We start from the raw sequence: 23299 nt of genomic DNA, 5'->3' as shown, positions 1-23299 counted from the left end.
ATGGAAATGGTAAGTGGTAGCTCTTGAGTTATTGCTTGTTGCCCAGAGAGACAAGAGTATCCATCTGAATTTGAGACAGGTGAGCATGTTCTCATGCCTTCTTTGAATGCTACTATGTACCTCTTGTGCTTCTGGGATAGGTACACCAATAGGCAATGGATCATTTCCCTTGGAGGAAAAAAAAAAGAATAAACTTACCCAAGTAATTGTTGCTTTTGTACATCTCAGTGATGTTAATTTTTGTGGCCCCTTGTGGGATTTCAACAACACGGTGATAGCCCAGGCTGGTAAGGGTATGCTTAAACACTCCTGACACAATCTGACAGCCTGTGTTGTCTCCTCCACAGATACCGCATTTATCTATGACCTTGTCAGAGCCTAGGTAGTCATCACAGCCAATAGTCTGCAAAGAGGACAGGAAAGAAGGACGTTTGTAGTGATCATGCACACTTTCCCACAATATTAAGTTCATTCATTGAGGGAGGGGAAAAGGAGATCATGGAGCTTGAAAGACCCAATGAATTAAAATTTCTCAATGGCAGCTAAATCTCAATGCCCCTTTATCTTCATCACCCTCTTGATCCATTGAATATCCTCAGAGGTGATCTCTCTCATGCTCCTTTTTATCCCCCTCACCACAGGTCCTCATAAGACCAGAGATGAGACTGGGAAAGAGGGGGGATTTGGGCAATTTTGAAATTTCTATAAAAACGATCCCCTTTGAACTAACATTAAACATATGAACATAACGTGTATGTGTATGTACACACACATATTACTACTCAAATAGTTTGTATTAAAGAGAACACAATGAGAAGGCATTTACAGAGGCTAGGTCTACTTGTTCAAGGAATTAAGGTCAATAAGGTTTTGAGGTTTGAATTACTCCAGCAACCGTGACTCTCTAGAGCTGATAGTCTTATATCCAACACCAGCTCACATGAAAGGCTTTACATCACTTTTCTAGATGCAAGAGGGTAAAGAAAACCATAGCAACAGAAGATGTAGGGCTCAAAGGAATGTAAAAGGTCGCCTAATCAGACCCATATTTTACAAACAAGGATGCTGAGATGCAGATGAATAGGGCCACACCCATAGTAAGTAGAAAAAAGTAAGGATCAGAGACAAAACTAGCAATTTATGTTCCCCAGGTAAATGGCATGAATCATGAGGTGAGGTCAAAGTTGGGCCAAAGAGGAGGTCACCCAAGGTGTGTGAGACTGGCCACTTGAGAGGCACCTCCCAGAACTTTCTATTTTAACTACTCACCACCGACAAGTAGGTGATGAGCTGGTTCCCAAGGTACAGAAGCATCTAAAGCGTTGTCAGCACCCTCTAAATTTTGGCTCCCTGGAGGACAGCCCTGATCACTTCACAGTACTTTTTGTTCAGGCCAGGATTAGAACCCAGGTAACCTGATTCCAAATCTAGTGGTCTTTCCACTACAGCAAGATACCTTCAGGTCCTTGGATAAATCTATAGACTAAAGTCAGTTTATAAATAACAAAGAATTGTCTGCCTTAAACAATTGAGTCTGCACTGACTTATAATTAGCACTTAAGAAGAATCATGAAACTTCCTGCATCTCCTTCATAATGAAATTTTGAACCACTAATCCTGGCAAAGAGATAACTTTTTTCTTTTCTCTATCCTTCACATGCTTCTTGCTTTTCATGTAACTTTGAGGCCAAAAATAACCCCACACCAAAAACATTAAACTCTGGAATCAGAACTCAGTGACCTTTGTTCAAATCAATCATTTTTTTCAGGACTTGGCCCTATACCATATAAACTACTCTCTTCTTCAAAGTCTAAGTACATTCTCAAATCAAGTTTCAGCAGCAATGCACTCAGCAAACTAACTCGAGTTCTCCGATTCCATTAAACAATAGAGGTTCTCTCATTTAAAAGTTTCAGGTGTCAGAGGCCACAACTTGAGCTGCATCATGCAGAAAGGCATTCAGTATTTATTCCATGCCTAATGCTTAATTTATTTTTTATATGCACAACATATCTATCTTATTGCTTCCACATTTGTGAGCGGACATTTATCCGCTGGTGATAACCAGGATAGGTTTCCTAACAATCTCTCTGTAAAACATTATTTTTTGACAGAAATAGAAACACCACCATTTCATGCCAATATGTTCATCCCACATCCACTTTTTCTTCTAAAATAACACATTAACTTGTGTATTTTCCCTTCTCTCAAAAATCTCTCCCCTGCTCCATGCACATTTTGAGAAGGCAAGCAATGACATTTTCTATAAATAAGTGTCAACCTTCATGCTTTTCTCTTCTTTTTAGGCATTTGGTACTCTTTAAGGTTTGCTAAGCAACTCACACAGATTATTCAATTTCAAACTCACAACAGCCCTACAAAGTACTGCAGGCGGTATTGTCTCTATTTTACAGCACAGGAAATTGAATCTGGAAGAGATCCGATGACTTGCCCAGGGTCATCTAGCCAGTAAGAATCAGACACAGGATTGGGATGCAGGTCTTCCTGATGCCAAGACCTACCTACTATGCCATGCTGTCTCAGAATCTCAAAAAGAAGAGATCTAACACTAAAGGAATAAAGTAGAAATACAACCAAGGTGATTCCTGCCTGATGCTGAATGAGGCATACTCAGTCGATATATAAATCTCTTAATGTTGCATGGGATCTCAGGGCCGAAATTCCAGTTATTCCATCCTATGCACAAGGAACAATTGAGACATATAACATTAAGAATATAACCTCTGAAGATTCACAAGCTGATGTTATTAAAAAGGCATGAGACAAAAAAGACTGGCTTTCAATCCATAAAGACCAAGTTCGTGAATGTGCTAAACAATTCATCACAGTGTCAGCGTGAGGGCATGTTCTACCACCATGTGGCATAGTGGGACAGGATTCGTAATGAGTTGGGAGTCAGTGGTTCAAATGACTGCTCTGCCTTCTTAACACTATGACCTCAGAAAGGTCACTTAATCACTCATGGCCTCACTTTCTGCATCTATAAAAGGAGAGGCCTAGATTCAAAGACCTCTAAGGACCCTTTCAGCTTCAAGCCTATGACCCTTTGGTTTCTCTTGAGAAGAACAATAAATCATGTTTGGAATCTGCTTTAAGTATACAAACACTTTCTTCTCAACAACCCCATAGGCAGGTGGCACAAGTATTATCATTACATTTTCTAGAGGACGAAATTGAGGCTAATAGGTTAAGGTTAAGTGATTTACCTATGGTCAACCCAGTCAGTAGGTAGCAAGCATGGGATTTAAAAGAAGGTGAAGGTTGAAAAGGAGAAATCACCTAGTCTGATGCCCTTATTTTACAGGTATGGGAATAGCAACTCAGAGGGTAAAGGCACCATATCCAAGCTCATACAACTTTACTAATTGCCTGACCAAGGATTTAAACCAAGGTCTTCTGAAACTAAGGAAGTGTTCTTCCCATAACACCATGTTGATGCATATGGAATCAGAGGATCATACATCTAGAACTGAAAGTGATCTCAAAGGTCATTGAGTCCAAATCTTCATTTTCTAGATGAGAAAGGGAGATTCGGAGAGGCTAAGTGAGTTGCTCATGGTCACACAGGTCAGAAGCAGGATTTGAACTAAGACCTCTGACACCAGAGTCAGCACTCATCATGCCTACTATCATATGGAGCCAGCTTGGTGGCTCAATGGATAGAGTGTTGGGCTAGGAGTCAGGAAGACCTGAGTTCAAATCCAGTATAAGACACTCACTAGCTCTGTGACTATGGACAAGTCACTTAACTTTTGTTTGCCTAATCCACTGGAGAAGGAAATGGCAAACCACTCTAGTGTCTTAGCCAAGAAAACCTTATATGGGGTCCCAAAGAGTTAGTCATGACTGAACAACTATCATACAGTCTTTCTGATGAGATATTTCACATTTTCTTCTATTTTTTTCATCCTTTCTACTTCATTCTATTGTTTCTTTATGCTTGATGGAGTCAGTTTCTGCTTGCCCAATTCTTATTTTTAAAGAATTATTTTCTTCAATGAGCTTTTGTATCTGTTTTTTCATTTGGCCAGTTCTGTTTTTTAAGGTGTCATTTTCTACTAGATGTTTGTTACCCATTTTCTACTAAGTACTTACTTACTAGATGTTTGTGACCCTGAGTGAGTCATTTAACCTCTGTTTGCCTTAGTTTCCTCAAATGTAAAGTGGGGATAACAATAGTACCTACCTCCCAGGGTAGTAGAGAGGATAAAACGAGAAACTATTTGAAAAGCACTTAGCACAGTGCCTAGTATTTAATAAATGCTTGTTTTCTTTCTTTCTTCCTTCTTCCCAACATTATAACAAGTTAGAAAAATGTGTGTGCCTTTTTCTCACATATTTTTAGATAGTCTATTGCAGTCAAGCAATAACCATTTATTCCATGCCTGAGAGGCAGCATTGCCTAGTAGATAGTGTGCTGTATCCTTGATGATGAAACTAATATTTGATAGAAGAAGCAGTGAGGCATTGTTAAGAGCACTAGTCTGTGAATCAGGAGACCCCAATTCAGATCTCAATTCTATCACTGAATAACTATAGAAACAGCTGAGAAAAAAAAAAAAAAAAACAACCTCATGGGGCTTTGATGGCGAGACGGCAACTGAGCATGCATTTCATAGTTCTATCTGTAATTTCAAAGTGGGACACAAGGGCTAGGTCTGAAAACAAACCTAACGTCGTTTCAAACCAAATTATGTAGAGCCAAGTTGGGCACAGACTCTAGATTACCTGACTTTTAGTTTGAGATTCCAGCAGCTAGACAATGATGCATTTGACTTCATGAGCCTGGTCTTAACTGAGTCATTTATTTACAGTATCTCAAAACACAGCCCACTCTCCTTTTGCCCTAAATATCCCCTTGTAGGTATGAGTCTGTCATCTTGGAGAGCTTCTCAAAATACATACAACTAAAGGAAAGCTAAGAGTTACAATGGAGGAGAGCAATCTAATCTATATATCACAGAGTAGTGGAAAGAATATTGGATTTGGAGTGAAAAGCTATAGGTTCCAGTGTTGGCTCTGCTATTGACTGTGACACCTTGGGTAAACTATTTCAATTCTTTGAACCTCAGAAGGGATGGAGTACTTTCCCTTTTAACCGCACTGGATGGTTCTGAGGAACATGTGAAATAATGTATATGAAAGCCCTTCATGTACTGTGAAGTCTTCAATACATATGTAAGCTATTATTATTATCACAGAAAAGCCGCAGGTAAATTCTCTTCCTTCTTTCTACCTTTCCCATAGTTCCAAGACACTCAATAAAAAACAAAAGAGGAAAAACATCTTTCCCAGGTATTATTACGCAACTGCTGTTCAAAAGAGTTATTTCTGTCTGAAGTAAAGCCTATCAGACTAGGCCTGGCTATCAGCCAGGGATCTTCAGTATTCTTCCAATAATTTTTGCAACATGCTTTGGGAAAAACTTTACAAGTTGCAAGTTAACACTGGAGAAATTGAGCAAGAATTACACCCAATTGTGTGCCAAAATTAACTTCCATGAAATCTCCAGAGAGAAGTGAGAAGCAATCTGGATGAAATATACAGTGGTGAGCTTTGCAGGAACTCAGAGCTGTATATACAACAGGATGGGTCCAATGCCAGGCTTGGAAAGCGATGAATTCTCAAATGGAAAGCAGATGTCAATGTTTCAGTGCTGAAACAAACACATGAGACTCAGAATCTCCAGTCAAGAGGAGTGATGGCCTAAACAGGTAAAGTAATTTCTCTCTGCTACCACATGATCAGAGCAATGGGAGGGAAATGCAATTAAAAAAAGATTTATGAATGCCTTTTATTAATACCTCATAATGATTTCCCAATATCTCTCCCTACCTTGTAATGAAGACAACTTTCAAGCAAACCTGACAGAGCTACCACACCTGAAGTCATATGCAACACCCTACGTTTGTAGCCTGCCATTTCTCTACTGAGCAAAGGAAAGGACAATTTCATCATGTCTCCTCCCAGACCGAGACTGCTTGTTAAAATTAATCTGAGCTTAACTGCCTATTTTTGGTATTGTTTTCATTTACATTATTGAGTATATTGTTCTGGTTGTACTTTCTTTTCTCAGTATAAATGGATGTGCCTTTCCACCTTTCATTAAAATCAGATTATTTGAAATGTTTTAGTACCGAACTGGTTGAAATATACAAAGATGCAGAAAATTTTCTTTGTGGTAGCCTGAAGCGACACAGCCCAGTGTGAATAACACTGGATCGAGAGTCAAATGACTTTGTTCTGCAGCTGTGGCAAATGACTTCCCTTTTCTGAGACTTAGTATTATTATCCGCATAAAAGGGAGAAGAAAACCATACTATGTATTTCACAGAATTACCGTGGGGATCAAATGGGAAAATACATGTAGCATTTTTATAATTCTAAAGCACCACAGAAATATTGTCACTACTACCACCACCACCACTACAGTTATCCCTTCTACATCACAACTTTCCCCATGGCAGTTTTGATAAGAAATTAAGTGGGAATTTTATGGGAGTTTGGCAGAAGCCACAGATGACACTCAGAGGCCAGGAGATGATACGGAAAAAAGTTTAGAAACTCAGAAATGCATAAACTATATATGCTATTACATAATATCAATATATTTTATCTTTTAATACCACAATAATTCAGGCTTCTTCTCTGGCACAAATGGAGGGCCAAAAATTTTTATCTGGATTTCCCAGATGGCAGGAGAACCACACCCCTAACCCTGGTGATGGGGAAGGAATAACAGTGCTACTACTATTACTGTTACTACTACTACTACTACTACTACCACCACCACCACTACTACTACCACTACCACCACTACTACCACTACTACTACTACTACTACCACTACTACAACCTCCACTACTACTACCACTACCACTACTACTACCACTACCACCACTACTATCACTACTACCACTACTACTACTACTACTACCACTACCACCACTACTATCACTACTACCACTACTACTACTACTACCACTATCACTACAACAACCACTACTAGTACTACTACCACCACCACTACTGCTACTTCCACTACTACCACTACCACTATTACTACTATTACTACAACAGGAACAAACCTAACAAACAAGCTTCATATAACAAGTCTTCTTAGAGTATAGTGGTACTCTGAGTATTGATAACAATAATAATAATAAGAGGCAATATGGCATAGGGATAGAAAGCTGACTTTGAGAATCAGAGGAACTGAGTTCAAATCCTGTCTCTGACATATACTAGCTGTGCGATCCTGGATAAGTCATTTACTCTCTTAGCCTACCTCAATCATCTCTCTAAGACTGTAAGTTGCAAAATAGTTGTGAATCTTCACTTACAAAGAGCATTTCCTCACCGGGAGCTCCCTGTCCCAGTGAAATCACAGCTCTAGACCCATGGCAGATAATAATAATAAAAATGATGATTATGATAATGATAATGTGATGATAGTTGTTATTTTTTACTTCACAAGGCTGCTTTTGGCATAACTTCTACATGTATTATCTTAATTTCATTCTGAAATGTCCCAATCTATTTAGTATAGGACCTCAAATATAGGCCACCCTCTGCTAGCCCCAAATATCCCCTGCAAGGCAGCAATCCCTTCACCTTGGAGAGATTACCCAAGTGTACAAAACTAAAGGAAGACGAAACATCATGATGGAGACAATCGATCTTGCCTCTACAGGAATAGTGAGATGAACATAGGGCTTATGAGCAAAAGCTTCAATGATAATCATAAGAAGAATTACTGTGACAATAGTCATCACATCTCAGAACAATATTAAAGACTTTAAATAGAGATATATATCCCCTGACTTGCCAAACTACTAGATAAAACAAATGAAAACTTAAGATTCAAGAACGGAACCCAAATGGCCTCGATAGGTGACCTCCTCACATTCTCAACTAACAATATGACAAAAAAGCATTAAACGAAAGCATTAAACAGAAAGGGCTTCAAGATAGCAAAATCTGATCTTTTAATTGCTATTAGAAAATAAAATTCTTCTGGAGCTTCGACTTAAGGACAGATTTTGGATGCAGATTTTGGAAAAGAAGAAATTGTTCAACATATCACTGATGACTACAATATACTGTAGACCACCTACTGACTATCTAGAAAAATACAATTAAATGGCCATAGCTAATACACCAGAAGCTGTTTTTCACTAGCTAATAAACAGATCCCCATACTACAAATATAAACTTCAAAACATCCTTACAAATTCAATAAATAAGTTTGACAGGAACCATGGAGTATGAAGACCAAGAAGAGACCATAGAGGCCACCTAGTCCGTCTACTTCATTTTACAGAAGAGGAAACAGAGGCTCAGGGAGGTTATATAATGTTTCTGAAGGCATTAAATTTACAACTACATCAAAGGCAGGACTTGAACCCAGGTCCTCTGACTCCAGAGCCAGAGATAGTTGCCCAGAGACAATACTGACGTACAAAAATTTAAGAAGAGCATTTTTAACAGATGTTGCCATAGCAAATGCTCATGACCGCCAAACTATGTAGAACAAAATGCTTTTTAACTACAGGGACTGAGTAGAAGAAATCAAATCCATGTGTGAACGTCCTTGAGTTCCTGTCTACTGTTGGGACTGTCCTGAAGACAATTACAAAACCTACTTTACCTAGTGCAATGGTTCACCAATCTCTAAACATAAAAGAATAAAAGAAAAACAGAGAGCTATTCCAGCTCTCTATTCGTGCTTTATTGAACACAAAAATGAGAACAATTCTCACTGCTATCATAATGATGATAATTATGATGATAATGCCTATAAAAGTAATAACTAAATGCTATTTGATCATCAGATGTTGGCTTCCCAAAATAACAGTAAACTCTTTATGATTCAGTGACAGTTTATTTGCAGGTCTTATTTCTGGGAAGCTTAGTGCTCTGGAAAAGGATTCCAAAGGAACCTGGAGATGAGTGTAGAAAATCTATTGCCACCACCACCACCACCCAACCCCATCTTTATAAATAACTGTTCCAAAGACCTAGAACATATGCAGGCCCTTTGGTTCTCACTCAGTCTTAAGGAGCTTGGTTGGGTTTTCAGTTTTGCCAGAGCACAGAAGATTGGAAGCAACAAATATGAAGCGGGAGTCAGGGTGTGGGGTGCAGAGATCCCCCAAGCCTCCTTCCTGGTAGTCTACCCATGACAATTTCCAATTAGGCCCTCTTTCCTGAAACACAAACTATCGTAGATAGATACAAGGACAGCACAGTTGCAGCTGACACATGAAAGTGAAAGACACAAAAACAACAACAAAAAACACAAAGCAGCCATACAACAATGCTGGTTGTTAACGAGAATGGGTGTTCATGAGAACTTTGCATCATCAAATAAATTCTAAATGAATTTTTGTATCCTCTTTGAGAACAACATGAAGTATATAACATATTTTAGAAAGATTTCTACCAAAAATAGAAACAAAGCTTGATACTTGGAGTGAAGCTTCAGTTATCTCAAAAAAAAAGCCCAAAAATCAAAACAAAACAAAAACCCCACAAATACAGAATCAGACCTTAGGAAAATGGGGTGTTAATTTTACTGAGATAATTAGTCAACTGAGTGTTATCTCATGTATGCTGTGAAATTTCTCTAGGTCATAAAGATTATAGTCTCATAGATCTATTGCTGACTGGGGAGACCTCGGAGATGTTCTAGTTCAATCCTTTGTTTTACAGAGGAGGAAACTAAGGCCCACTTTACCTAGAGAGCCAAAGTGACTTGCTTCAGGTTACAGAGGGAATAAGTGGCAGAATGAGAGTATGAACCCAGGTTGTCTGTTGGCATATCCAGCATTCTTTCCACTGGGCCATGCTGGTATAGGCTCTATATCAAAACCCTCAATCTTCTTGGATTTAGACATGGGCTCAAAGTACTACCTGTTTGATCCTGGACCAGCTTATTCTCTGCATATTAGTTTTCACATGTGCCAAATGTGGAAAGTAGACTAGATGTCTTCTAAGGTTCTGAATCTACAATCCTTTGATCTTTCAATTTGGTAAGTTGAAATTACAGCACTTTCCAAACTCAGATATTTCATCTAGTAACTACATCAGCCACTATGGCTAACTCATAAACACATAAATGTAATAGTATTTTTTTCCTTCTGATGATTCTATTAAGGCAAATGAGTCAAGAATAAAAAATAAAATAATTTCCCCTGAAACTTCCCACAGTGATAAAGCAAAAAGCTTTAAGTATTCATGAAAATTCAGGTAGGTAGCCTTGAAGATGGAGTATTTACCTAGAGTCAGGAAGATCTGAATTCAGATCCAACACAGATTACTAGCTCTGTGACCCCAGGGTAACTTACTTCACTCCTGTTTGCCTCAGTTTTCCTCATCTGTAAAATAGGGATAAAAATAGCACCTACCTCCCTTGCTGCGAGGATCAAATGAAAGATAATAATTATAAAGTGCTTGGCACATAGTAAGTGCTATATAAATTATATATATATATAATTTACATATGTATATATACATGATAGTTTATATTAATTTATATTATATTATATAATTTTATGTAGTAGTTAATAATTATATGTAATTGTTAATAGCTATTAATATCTACTAATAAAGCTATTATATGTAGCTAATATGTTAGCTATATACTTGTATGTATACACATACATACATACACACATACACTAAGGACCAGCTGTGTGTAAAGTGCTATGCTAGGATGCAGTCATACACAACACTTTCCCTCAAAGAGCTTACAGTCTAATGGGTACATTTATACATGTTATGTTAGTCATTTGAACAAGTAACTAGACAGCTAGGCAGAATGGGAGAATGTTTAAGGAAACATCCAGATGAAATGCTGTGAGAAATATGAGGAGGGAGATCATACTGAGCTAGGGAAATCAGGAAAAGCTGTCATGGAAGAGGTGGCCCCTAAACTGGCCCACAAAGAAAGGGAGGTATTTTAATTTAGTCTACATGACAGCCCAAAGTACAGTAAAGTAGAAAGAGCTCTGGTTCTGGAGCTGCAAGACATGAGTTCAAATTCTACCTCTAGTATTTACTCAGTGTGTGACTTTAGATAGTAACCTAACAGATAACAACCTAACAGCAACTTAACAGCAGATAACCAACCACTTTGGGCTTCCATTTCTTCATTCACAGAATGAGAAAGTTGAACCAGATGGCTTCTGAGTGTTCTTTTCAGACTAAATGTATGATTCTACAACCCCTTTCAACATCCTCTCTGGACGAAACATATCAGGAAACTTAAACTAATCCTTACATAGTATAGATCTATTCAATTCCCCATTCTGATAAATATCTTATCTACAATATGGTACCCAGAAGGCAACAGTATTCTGGATACGGTCTGAACAGTGCAAAGCGTCAGCAAAACTATTATCTCCCTCATTCTGAACACCCTGTCTCTTTAATACAGATTGAGTCACATTTATACATTAGCATTTTGGTTGCCACATTACGCTACAGACTCATGATGAATTTGTGGTCACCCTGAATCCCCAGATCTTTTTCACAAGAACTATTATCTAGCCATGTCTACCCCATTCTATACTATATGGACCAGAATATAATGGTAACTGACACCAATGAAAATGAATACCATATTTCACCACACAATTGTTGCCACTGATAATCATCACACCCTGTTTTTCAGTCCAAAAATTGCTTTATAACCTTTCATCATGTAATCATTGCATGGCATAATTCTGTTCATCCCTGCTTAAAAGGTAAATAGGGCAGCAATGTATTCACCAGTGGCATATGGATACCCATTTATCTCTTGTGCATTGTGAACTGTGACCCTAGAATTCTCAGCACACACTCTGTGTTTGGAGCACTGCAGTACTAGTGGTACCGTGACTCAATCCAATGAAGAGCTATAGGTACAAGGGGAACAGGTGGGCAGGTGAAGCTGCCACAAGAAGTCATGTGATATGGTAAGACTTGTATCTTCCCATGCTACCTAAACGGTACAGTTCATCTGCCAGTTGTGTGAAGCATTTCTTCATGATTATGGGTAAATACAAAAATCTATTCTGCGGGCTTCAAGCTGAAAGTGATTGTGTTCACCAAACAACATGGAAACGGAGCTGCGGAAAGACAGCTTTCAGTGACTGAAAAATTGGTGCAAGATTTGCAGAAACTAAAAACCAAGTAATACCAACATATTTTAAAGCTTCATATGATGGTCGCATCCCACTTTTCCCCTCCCAAAATTGGCAATAAAATCTGCAACGATTATACATTGAAATATGGTAAATGAAAAAAAAATTAGTTACTAGCTATGACCAATCATTGCACTAAGTCCTGGGATATACATACAAAAGGTAAGCTAGTCTCTGCCCTTAAGGAGCTTACATTCTAATGGGGTGGGGGACATAAAGGGAAATTGTGGCTAGGGAAGAGGATTATGTTTTAGGGAGTTACGGGGAGGCTGACTTGCTCTATATGGCAGTAAATTGGCATGCCCATTCTAACGGGTATGTTGTTGGTTTGATTGCTGTACCCTGTGGAAGAAGTGGGTAAATGAGGCCAGAGAGAGGGTATGTGCATGGTGGTAAGGAAGATGGCACGATGACCTGGGTGGATAGCTGGATGGAATGTAAAATATAGTCTGGTCTGATATGGAATTGGCTTGACATAGGGAGCTAGGCAACTTGGCACTCACTCAGTGATCAAACAAGACATTTCAGCCCTTGAGTATGAGTTCCAAAGCTGAGTATATTAACTTTCTCAGTAACTACAGATAAATAGTTCAAATAAATAGCACCTATGGGTACATTTGCTTTGTCAGTTGAGCTGCCTTCTCAAAAGATGTATGCTCAAAGCTTTGCTGCTAAGTAGTTATGTAACTTTCGACAAGTCATTTTGCCAGTCTGTGCCTCAGTGTCTTCCATCTATAAAATGATCTGTAGGCACTCTTTAAACTCAATTGCAGCTCGTACGTGCCATGATAATCCTAGAAAAAAGAATCTTGTGGTAGACAAATCTGTGCTAATCACCAAGATGTGCTCTTCTTATAACAAATGGAATTGGAAACAGTACTCCAAGAGAACTAAAGTGACAAAGTTATTGATCTAAGGCACAAAACTGATCTCCAGGATGAAGGGAATTTTGGTTTCTTTAATGAAGGCAACTGAAAAAATGAGCAGCCTGGTTTTAATCAAGTTTAAGGCAATGAGTTCCCAATATCTCATACTGCTTCATGAGAGAAAACCATTTTTCTGTATGACTCGATTGTTGGAAAAATGTTGCCATTTGTGTGTAAAGTTGGGTGAGACCCAAAGCTTGTGGCTAGGAGACTTCTACAGCAAGTTGATAAATCTGATGAACAAAGCCCTGGAGAGCAACATTTTTCACTAGGAGCGTAGTGAGAGGGTAGCTCCATCTCCTGAAGTAGGGATTATGAATCAAGGATGCTCACATCAGGCCAGGGGGCCAAAGTTTCTACTTTTACTCAGAAATTGGGATCTTAAGCATTTGAAATTGAAATAATGGGGACATTCACACATGCTATTTTAGACATCTGAACAAGCAACAAGACATCAAGCATTTGAGTAAGTAAAAGTCAATGAGGGTTCCTTTTAAATAGATGTGTGTATTGTAAATCCCTGAATAGAGATACGATAAGGGAATATAATATCCAAGACAGTCAAAAAGACCTTTAACTCAGCTAGCCATAAACCTAGGAGATGGTTACATAGAAATCTCTTTTCACTCCCTCCCCCACCTCCCTATTGAATTCCCATCTGTCCTGTAAAGCCCCAGGTAAACATCTGCTCAGCAAAACAGTTTTCCCTAATAATTCCATTCCCTGGTAGATTATGACATTTCCCTGACTTGAACCCCATGCATCATTCTGGTTACAATATATTATGCACTTATGCTGTATTATTTTGCATTATTTGTAGATGTGTCACACACACACACACACACACACACACACACACACACCCCAGACTTTAAGCTCGTCCAAGGACAGGGACCATTACTTATCAAATGCCTGTGTCGTTCCCAGTACTTAGCTTCGTTCTCGTCATACAAATACAACCTCCTCCCCCTTTGACACCAAATAGAAGATAAATCAAATGTCAAATAAGCAGTCTACTCAACTAATGCTATAATAATCATGTCATAGCATAATTAGTATCTACCAATGATGCTTCCAAAAGTGGCGCAATGGAAAGAAGATGGAAATTCAGATCATAAAATGCAAGTTGAGTTTTAACGCTGCTATATGTCACTGGTGCAACCTCTGGCAAATCACCTGATCTTTCTGGGCTCTGTTTCCTCATTTGTAAAATGAGGCAGATGGAGTAGATGACCTAAGATCCCTTCTGGCTATAAAACTATGCTTCCATGATCCTGTGGCCTCTCATGTTCCTCTAAACATAAGATCCTATGGAATGGGAACTTTTCAAATTCATTATCAGTAAGACAGAGGCCCAGGAATGACAGCATATGACTGTAATTTATGTTGCTGGGGGAAACAGAGGCTGATGGGTCACGTGAATTTGTGGGTTCTAAATCCTAGTTGAGTGAAAGCTAATCATGTATCCATGGCAAGTCTGGCACCCATATGGTAAGCTGCCAGGAGTGGAGGGCCACCAGGATGCCTAAGGAGGTGCTGAACAGCTTGGGTCTGCAAAACAGAGCAAGTTAAAGCTGACAAGGCCATCAGGACCTGAGAGTGGCCTCTGTGCTTCTAGCTTTCCTGGGAGAGAGAAACCTAGCCACAATAAATCAATGAATGAATGAATGCAACTGGTAACAATTTCTTAAAGATAGTGAGATTAATTTTATAATAGCTGAAAGTATAAAGGAGGGGAATAGGATTCCCTGCTGAGGAAAAAAAAAAGGAAAGGGAAGAGGACAAATACATATATATATGTACATATATATATATATATATGTATATACATACACACACACAATATATGTATGTATGTATTTTTATATCTAGGACACTCTAATCCAGAGAAATGACACAACAATGTTTTATAGATAAAAGAGAGGATATAAGCATTCATTAAGCACTTACTGTGTTCTAGGAACTGTGCTATATCATAGGTAAGAGTGATGAAATGGTCAGCAGGTAAGAAACTTATTCCCTCTCTGAAGATCGAGAGAGCTGACCTGTCCTTAGGAGGATTTCCAAATCTATTCACTCTCTGGCTGGTGTTACTGTCTAATCCATGTGCTATTTTCTCATCTCTACAAAATTTTTATGGGGATGATGCATCAAGAAAAATGAAGAAAAGATGAGAATGGAACAGGAAGGCTTTCATAGATGATTTTCCCCCAGTAAACTATTTTTTAGGACCATAGGACCATGGACTAGAGCCAGAGGGATTTTGGAGACCATCCAGTCCAACTTCATTTTACAGATGAGGACACTGAGGCCCAAGGTAGTAGAAGGGACAGGTCCAAGGTCACCAAGATACTAAGAGGCAGGACTGGGGTTTGAAAAAAGTCCTCTTACTCCAAAATTCAGTGTTCTTTCTACTTGTAGGGCATACACAGATAACAGAAAGGTCATACAAGGAGAACACAAGGTTCCTTTATGTTGATTACTTATTAAAAGGGGAAGGAGGTGGCATTTGACTTGATTGAGCAAGAACACAGCTTCTCCTCCATGGGTGTTCTTCAAGAAAACAATAAGATTAGACCAAGTTCCCCTTTCAGAGGTGACATAGTCTGACTATATCAGCCATGCCAGTGGGGAAGAGCATTTGTGCTTTTCCTCACAGGATGGTCATAGATGTCAAATAGGACAATATATGTGAAAACTGTATATACAGCATAATAACTGACATACATACACAATGGTATGTATATATTTCTATATATTAGACAGACAGATAGATACATAGATAGATGGATGGATGGATGGATGGATGCATGGATGGATAGATGGATGGATGGATGGATAGATAGATAGATAGATAGATAGATAGATAGATAGATAGATAGTACTTTACAGGCAGCTAGGTGGTACAGCAGAAAAAAGTGCTGACCCCAGAGTCAGGGGGACTTCAAATTTGGCCTCAGACACTTATTAGCTGCGTGACCTCAGGCAAATCACTTTACCCTGTTTGCCTCAGTTTCTCATCCATAGAATGAGTTGGAGAAGGAAATGGCAATGTACTTCAGTATCTTTGCCAAGAAAACACCAAATGGGGTCATGGATAGTCAGATGCCTGAAAACAACTGAAGGATAACAACAACAAAATAGTACTTCAACATTTGCAAAGTGCTTTACATCTATTAACCCCCTTCAATCTTCACAATGATCCCAGGAGATAAGTTGCTACAAGTACTGCAGGAATTATTCCCATTCTACAGATGAGGAAATCTAGGGAAATGGCAAACAATAGAGGCAGAATTAGAACACAATACTTCTAAAAAATAACTTATTTATTTTTCATTTTCAATATTCACTTCCATAAGATTTTGAGCTATGAATTTTCTCCCCCATCCTCTCCTCTCCCCTTCCCAAGACAACGTACAATATAAGACAGGGTCTACCTACACATTCATATTAAACATATTTTCACATTAGTCATGATGTAAAGAAGAATTAGAACTAATGGGAGGATCCATGAGAAAGAGGAAATAAAGCAAAACAACAAAAGGAGAACAAATAGCATGCTTCCATCTGTATTCAGACTCCCAAGTTCTTTCTCTGCATGTGGATAGCACTCTCCATAGTGAGTCTTCTGGAGTTGTCTTAGATCCCTGAATTGCTGAGAAGAGCTAAGTATGGCACACAATACTCCTACTGATAGGGTTTAGATTGCGGGAGTCCCCTTGAACTCCCCTTCAATCTTCCCACTGGATGAGGCCTTTGCCTGAGGCCATAATCCTTTCATTATTGCCAGGCCCAAATTTCTAGGCTAGGTAACTCTTAACTTAGCCTAGCCCTCCATTGTCTGGCTAGCTTCCACCCTTGATCCTATCAAAGTGTCTATGCCCAAATCTGTTATCCTTAAACTAGCCTAGCCCTACATTGTCTGTTATCTCCAGGTAGCCTTCAGCTGCTTCCCACCATTAATCCCATTCCTGGAGTCTGACCTCTAGTTATCCCAGTCCCATCAAGCTCCTCCTTAGATTCCTCCTCAAGACCCTCCCTAAACCCCTCCTCCTATCACCCCAGGAATGTGTATATAAGTTTCATCTTGCCTCCATGAAGGTGTTCAGATTCCATCTACCTCAGATGAAATCTTCTCCACTTGTGAAAATGAGCATCACAAATGGTGAGATTTCTTAAGACAACCCAATATGGTGAACCTTCAATAAACCTTGTTTTCTTCTTTGGCTGTGAGAGGGCTTGAGTCGAATTCATTCAAGCAGGACTCTGCATGTAGGTATTTTGGGGTCTCAAGCACCCCTAAAATATATGGTTCCCTGATCTCATCACTACCAGTACAGCACACTGCCAAATGTGAGCAATTCTCTCATTTTGTACTAAAGGTTTAGGTTGATAAGGGGCAAAGTCCATGTAGAGCATCCCAACAGTAAGAAAGAGACAGATACTGTAGTTCTAACAGGGGTATACGTGTTTGTGTAGGATCAGAAGGCAGCAGAGCCTGGGAGTTCTGAAAGTCACCAAGAAAGAAGGACTCTAAAAAGCAGATTTAAATTCTGATCCTAGGGTAGAAGTTATTTGCTCTCTGATCTGTTTAGTCCACTCTTTTGGATACTGAAAAGCCCCAGGCCTAACAGCCAGCAATCACATCCAGGAGGAAGTGACAAGATTAGAGGTGAATCCTAGCCTCTGGCTGAGACCTGGGCAGAGATGCCAGAATCCCTCATACCCAACCTCCCTGACTTTTATATGTTTCTCCACAAGATGGCACTTACAAACTCTATATCAAGGGGGTAATCAGACCAGCCAAGCAACTGCTTTGGGAAAAGATGCCTGAAGACAATTAGAAACAAATGCTCATATTTGATTCATAGAATTATATACTTTTAGAGTAAAAATTCCTTTACCTTTAAGGACCTTGTGTTAAGCCCTAGACTAAGGGACTAGAATGAGTCCCTTAACATCGTTATCGTTTCTTTATATTATTTGCTTTTTTGGTGAATGCATTTTTCTATTCTATGGAAAATTTGAAATATTTTATTATCATAATTTTAAGGTGATACTTTAAAACTGCATCAATGGGTTAAAATTCTGGGACTGGAAGTGTCTTAACAGGTCATTGACACCATTCTAGGGGGACAGAGGAGATGGTTTGATTAGAGTAGTTCATACTGGAAAAAAAATGTGGTCCCTTTTCTTGTAAAGAAAAACCACTACCAGGAAGCTATAGAATATCTTAGCCAAATAGGTGTATACCCTGTGAGTCCCCCTTCCAAGTCAGATTCAGTGATTCTGTAATCTCTTTACCCCTTTAATCTACAACTTTCTAGGTTTCTCTGGAGAGCAGCTAGGTGGCACAATGGTTAGAGTTCCGGGCCTGAAATTAGGAAGACTCATCTTCCTGAGTTAAAATCTGGCTTCAGACTCTTCCTAGTTATATGACCCTGGGCGAGTCACTTAACTCCATTTGTCTCAGTTTCCTAATCTGTAAAATGAGCTGGAGAAGGAAATGGCAAACCACTTCAGTATCTTTGCCAAAAAATTCCAGATGGGGTCACAAAGAATTGGACACAATTGAAATGACTAAACAGCATTAAGATTTCTGGAAGGGGAAGTACATACTAACTCTCCTTAGCTTCTCTTCAAGGGTCCCTTGTAGTGCCATATCTTATCTGTTTTAATATTTCATTTATTATTCATTTTCACTCAGGAAGCAGTGTGGTCCAGGGGAAAAAATGCCCTGGGATGGACCCTACAGCTCTAGGTTCAAATCCCACCTCTATTAAAATGTGTGTTACCTTGTAAATCATTTAATGTCTTAGGGCCTCAAACACAAAATGAGGAAGCTGGGTTAGACAGCATCTAAGGTAATTTATAGCGCATGTCTACAATCTTATTCCTTTTGGGTTCCAAGTCCTTGTCACTCATTTCTCTCCTTTTACAAGTAACTGGCCAATGAGCTCAGTCTCTAGGAGCATTTAGAGTGTCCTTGATGTAATTCCTTATGTGGAAGAGTTTGGGGAATCTGCTTCTGGGAGGATCATGATAATATGTAATGTAAATGCCTTGGAGAAGCTCAGGCGTATGTGTAGACATTCCATAATTGGTTATGGTTGACTAACCATATGGTGAAAAGGAGCCTCTTGGACTGGCTGTGGAGGGATGGCCCAGACTCACTCTCTTGGTTGGTCTCTTTTTTTTTAGCCAACCTCTTTTTAGTTGCCAACCTATCATGAGAAAAGATTGTAATGGCCCATTACAAAGATACTATAAGGGGAGAAGCCTTGCACTTTTGTCTCATCTGTGGGCAACATGTGGTACTGTGAACATGGACTTCAGCTCTTGGCCTGATTCAGCGTTTGCTCTTTCATTTTAATTGAAAGGATTGGAGGACGCGACCTTCTAAGTTTTGCAAGGTCAGGACAGCAAGCCACTTAAAGCTTGTGAATTTAGTTCAGTTCATGACAGATATTTTAGCTCCAGCATTGATGCCCTAAGGAGTGAGGAAACACCTTTGGGATTCTGCTCTTTCTACCTACAGAACCCACACAGATAAGAGAAGGGTCAAACAAGGGTAATACAAGATTCCTTTGTGTTTATTGTTGACTTATTAAAAATGGTGGAGTGGAGGCATTTGACTTGATAGAGCAAGAGCATAGCTTCTCTTCCATGGATGTCTCCCATGAAAATGATTAGAAAATTCCAGGTTCTCCTTGATAGAGGCAATATAGTCTGACTATATCAGCCATGTCAGTAGGGGACAGCATTTGTACTCTACCTCATAGGATGGTGCAGCAGCCAAGAATAGGACTCATTCTTCACCAGTGCCACATTTGAATGTGAACTTGGTTTGATCAATGCTATGTAAATACTAGGCTAAGTCTGAGCCTAATCTCCCTGGGGACCAAGGTGGTATATGGGAGTATGAGTCTGAGGGAAGAAATATCTTAGTTGTATCTTTGTTTTATTTCCAATGTTGATATCACTTTGCAAAAGCTCATCGATGTCAATTAGTTGAATGAAACCGGGGCATTAGTCATTTGTGGCTGACAGTGGAGTGGGAGATACACAAAGTGGGCATCAGTCAAAAACATTAGAGAAGAGACACTGCAACTCCTAAGAGAGACCTCTAGGACCCTGAGGGGAGATGTTACCAGTCTGATTTTAGGAGTGTGAGCTCACTACATACGTACTCACTACACACATACTCATGTCTCCTTGTCATCTTGATTCTTTTACAGACTTCAGTCATTTGCTCCTTTAATTTCACTATTTCTCTTTCAACTTCTTTACCCTTCTTTTTCCATCTATATTTTCCACTAACCACTGTATTCACTGGAATTATACTCCTTGAGTCTTAAATGCCTTCTCAAATCACTATTTCTATGTCTTTCTATTCATACATATCTTGGGAGGGAAAAAAGTTTCCCTGCCCTTGACTATGCCTCAACACATTTAATTTTCCTCCCTCTTCCATCATGAATTTGCTCAGCCTCTGTATTTCTCAGTCAAATTTCTCAGCTCTTGAGAAACTCATTTCAACTCTTACCACTGCATAAGCTGAAAAAAACAGTATAGTCAGTTTCCAACTTACTGATGGGTTGTGTTCCAGAAGGTCGTTTGTAAGTTGGTTGTTTGGAATTCACAATGCATTTTTTCCCATAGAAACAAGGTCATAAATTGTGCTTTAGTTCTCAGGTCAGCCCACAAAAGCCTATTAACCCATATTGTAGCTGAACTGTAGTACTTCAAGTGGTATAGAACCAAAGAACTATGTGCAGCATTGTTTCCATGGGAAATGCCATCTGAGTTCCAACTTAACATGCCAAGAACACATCTGTTGCAGTTCCTAAAGCAAGAATGAGAAGTTATAGGGTCAGGGTCTCTAGAAGCTGTGGTGACAACTTCTACAGCAGGGATAGAGAGAGCTCCAACCACACTGGATTAGAGGAGGGATTGACTAGATCAGTCTTTCCCAAATGCTAGTTAGGAGCAAATGGTTCCCCATTTGCATGACATTGGCTACCAAAGGCTTTTAGTGAAGAAAATCTATAGACTTCAAAAGGTGACTCCTTTTTCATGTTCTCCCTGTGTTCTGCTACTCCCACCTCTGGTGTCCCCTGTTCCTCTAGTTTCCGCCCCTTGAGCACTGAGGCTATGGAGGGCAGAACAGTTGGTAGCAGGGAATTTATATATTTTACCATTTTGGGGAGAGATTGGGTTGAGAAACATGGATTAAACAATCTCAAAGGTTCCTTCCAGGAATAACAATTTTATAATTCTATATTAGTTTTTCTCATATACAGGCCAACTCCTTTTAAGGTGCCTAACTAAAAAAAAATATTTATATGTGTAAGCAGAACTTTCCTTCAAGGCACAAAGCCCTTCTATAACATTGTGTAACTCCCTGCTCATTTATAACTTTTATAACACTAGTCTTATGGAACAAATTGTTTCCTATAATATTTTCTCTAATATAATATTTTTCCACAAACAATTCTTTATATTAAGTGGAATATATCTATACAGGTCATTTATAAGTTGAATGCTCCTAAGTTGGGCTGCCTAGATATTTCATTTTATGTCTTATAACCTCTATTCTTTCTTACTTAGCATCTCATTTAGACTAATTCCCCAATTTGTACTCATATTCATAAGTCAGATCCCCAGAGGGATGCTGCTACTTCTTGGTTCTTAAGGGTACCCTATGGGTACCCACTCTTAATATTGTAGCTTATAAGATCCCACTGGTGTGTTTCCCTTTAATAGTCAGCCAGTAGACACAATAAGCTCTTAGCAAAGGCATTTACTAAGGGAGCATTGTAAAAACAGTAGCTACATTTCCTCTGTAATCCTGCAGTATACTCTCACTAATCCAAATGGCACATATTGGAAGGCTGGGATTAAACTCAGACTGTAGTAATAGTAATGAGTAAGAGTAACGAGGCACACATGAAATGAATATATGCAGCCAAAGCAACTCATACTTTCAGTAGTGCTAAGCCTTGAAGTCTTTTTTTTTTCTCCTGTGGACTCTTCATGATGATCTACTCGCCTCTCATCTGCAGCATAGCATCCCTTCAGGGCAGATTGCTCAGCTAGGCTCCCAGGGTCTAATCCTCATAGATAATACAATCATACCCACTCCACTTAAAATTTTTTTTTTCCACTAAATCCACTAAAAAGATACTATACCTAAATAGGTGAGAACACCTCTGTTGAATCAATCAAAGTCAATAATCTAGGTGTTAAAAGGCTTTAATCAATTTCAAAGGAGTAAAGCCATTGGATGAAATAAAATGTTACTACATAGAAAATTTATGGCAATTGGTTGAGGAGACTCCATTATGCCCTGTGAAGCTTGTATAAAATAGCAAGCCAATTTGGAACCTAGAATTTCAGTGACTGGCCAGCCTAAGGGAGAGAGTGGTTCCAGCTAAACTACTGAGAGGGAATTGGGGGAAGAGAGAAGAAGAGCTATATTCATCTCTTCCCCTGGAGCAGAGTATGAATTAGTGAACTTCAAAAAGTTGAAAGAATGTGGACTTTTCATCAATATCTTAGCAGCATCCACAGCATGAATATCTGCATCGGGAGCTGAAGACAAACTAGATTCCCTAATGAAAGGAAGCTTTAGTATCCCACAAGAAGAATAGAAGAGAATCTATACTCTGCCTAATGGAATTGTCGAGAAATTCCCACAAATAGGAACAAAAGGGCTTCAGGATCTATGAGTTACCCCATTTTCCATATGTACTCTAAGCTTGAGCCCACTTTCCCCTGGGCTTTGTATGTTCTTATAGCAAAGTACAGCTTTAGTTTGAGAGGATGTTTCATCATCTCTTCTTACTATATCACCACCTCAGTAAATACCCTTTTCTAAAAGCTAATTAATTCTCACTTCTTAATTTATATCAACTAATAATTAATGGAAAAAGCATACCAGTGAAGCCTGTGAGATATTGCATTAAGAAACCATCCTCAGTCCCTTTTAGTCCAGTAAAATCCTGAAAGGAGAAGTACCTAGATCCCTCCTGGGGACCCAAATTTCTAGTGCAAATGGAGATTTGGGAAAATGAACCCAGAGCATTATGCAATTTGTGGACAATGTAAAGTTGGTAAATATACCTAAGATACTGAATGACAGAACACAAAGAGAATCTAAG

General features: G+C 39.1%; 1 protein-coding gene across 1 annotated transcript in view; it reads right to left on the bottom strand.

The window, feature by feature from the left end:
• The window catches only part of THSD4 (thrombospondin type 1 domain containing 4), a 338894-nt gene that overhangs the window by 153629 nt on the left and 161966 nt on the right, over positions 1–23299 (bottom strand). The window contains exon 2 of the mRNA XM_036736984.1: positions 199–403. Within this exon, the coding sequence (XP_036592879.1) occupies positions 199–403 (205 nt within the window). The remainder of the gene's footprint in view (positions 1–198; positions 404–23299) is intronic.

The sequence above is a fragment of the Trichosurus vulpecula genome, chromosome 8 (assembly GCF_011100635.1).
Source record: "Trichosurus vulpecula isolate mTriVul1 chromosome 8, mTriVul1.pri, whole genome shotgun sequence".
Lineage (NCBI taxonomy): Eukaryota > Metazoa > Chordata > Mammalia > Diprotodontia > Phalangeridae > Trichosurus > Trichosurus vulpecula.
Note: the sequence above shows the minus strand (reverse complement) of the source record. Positions and strands in the feature narration are given on the sequence as shown.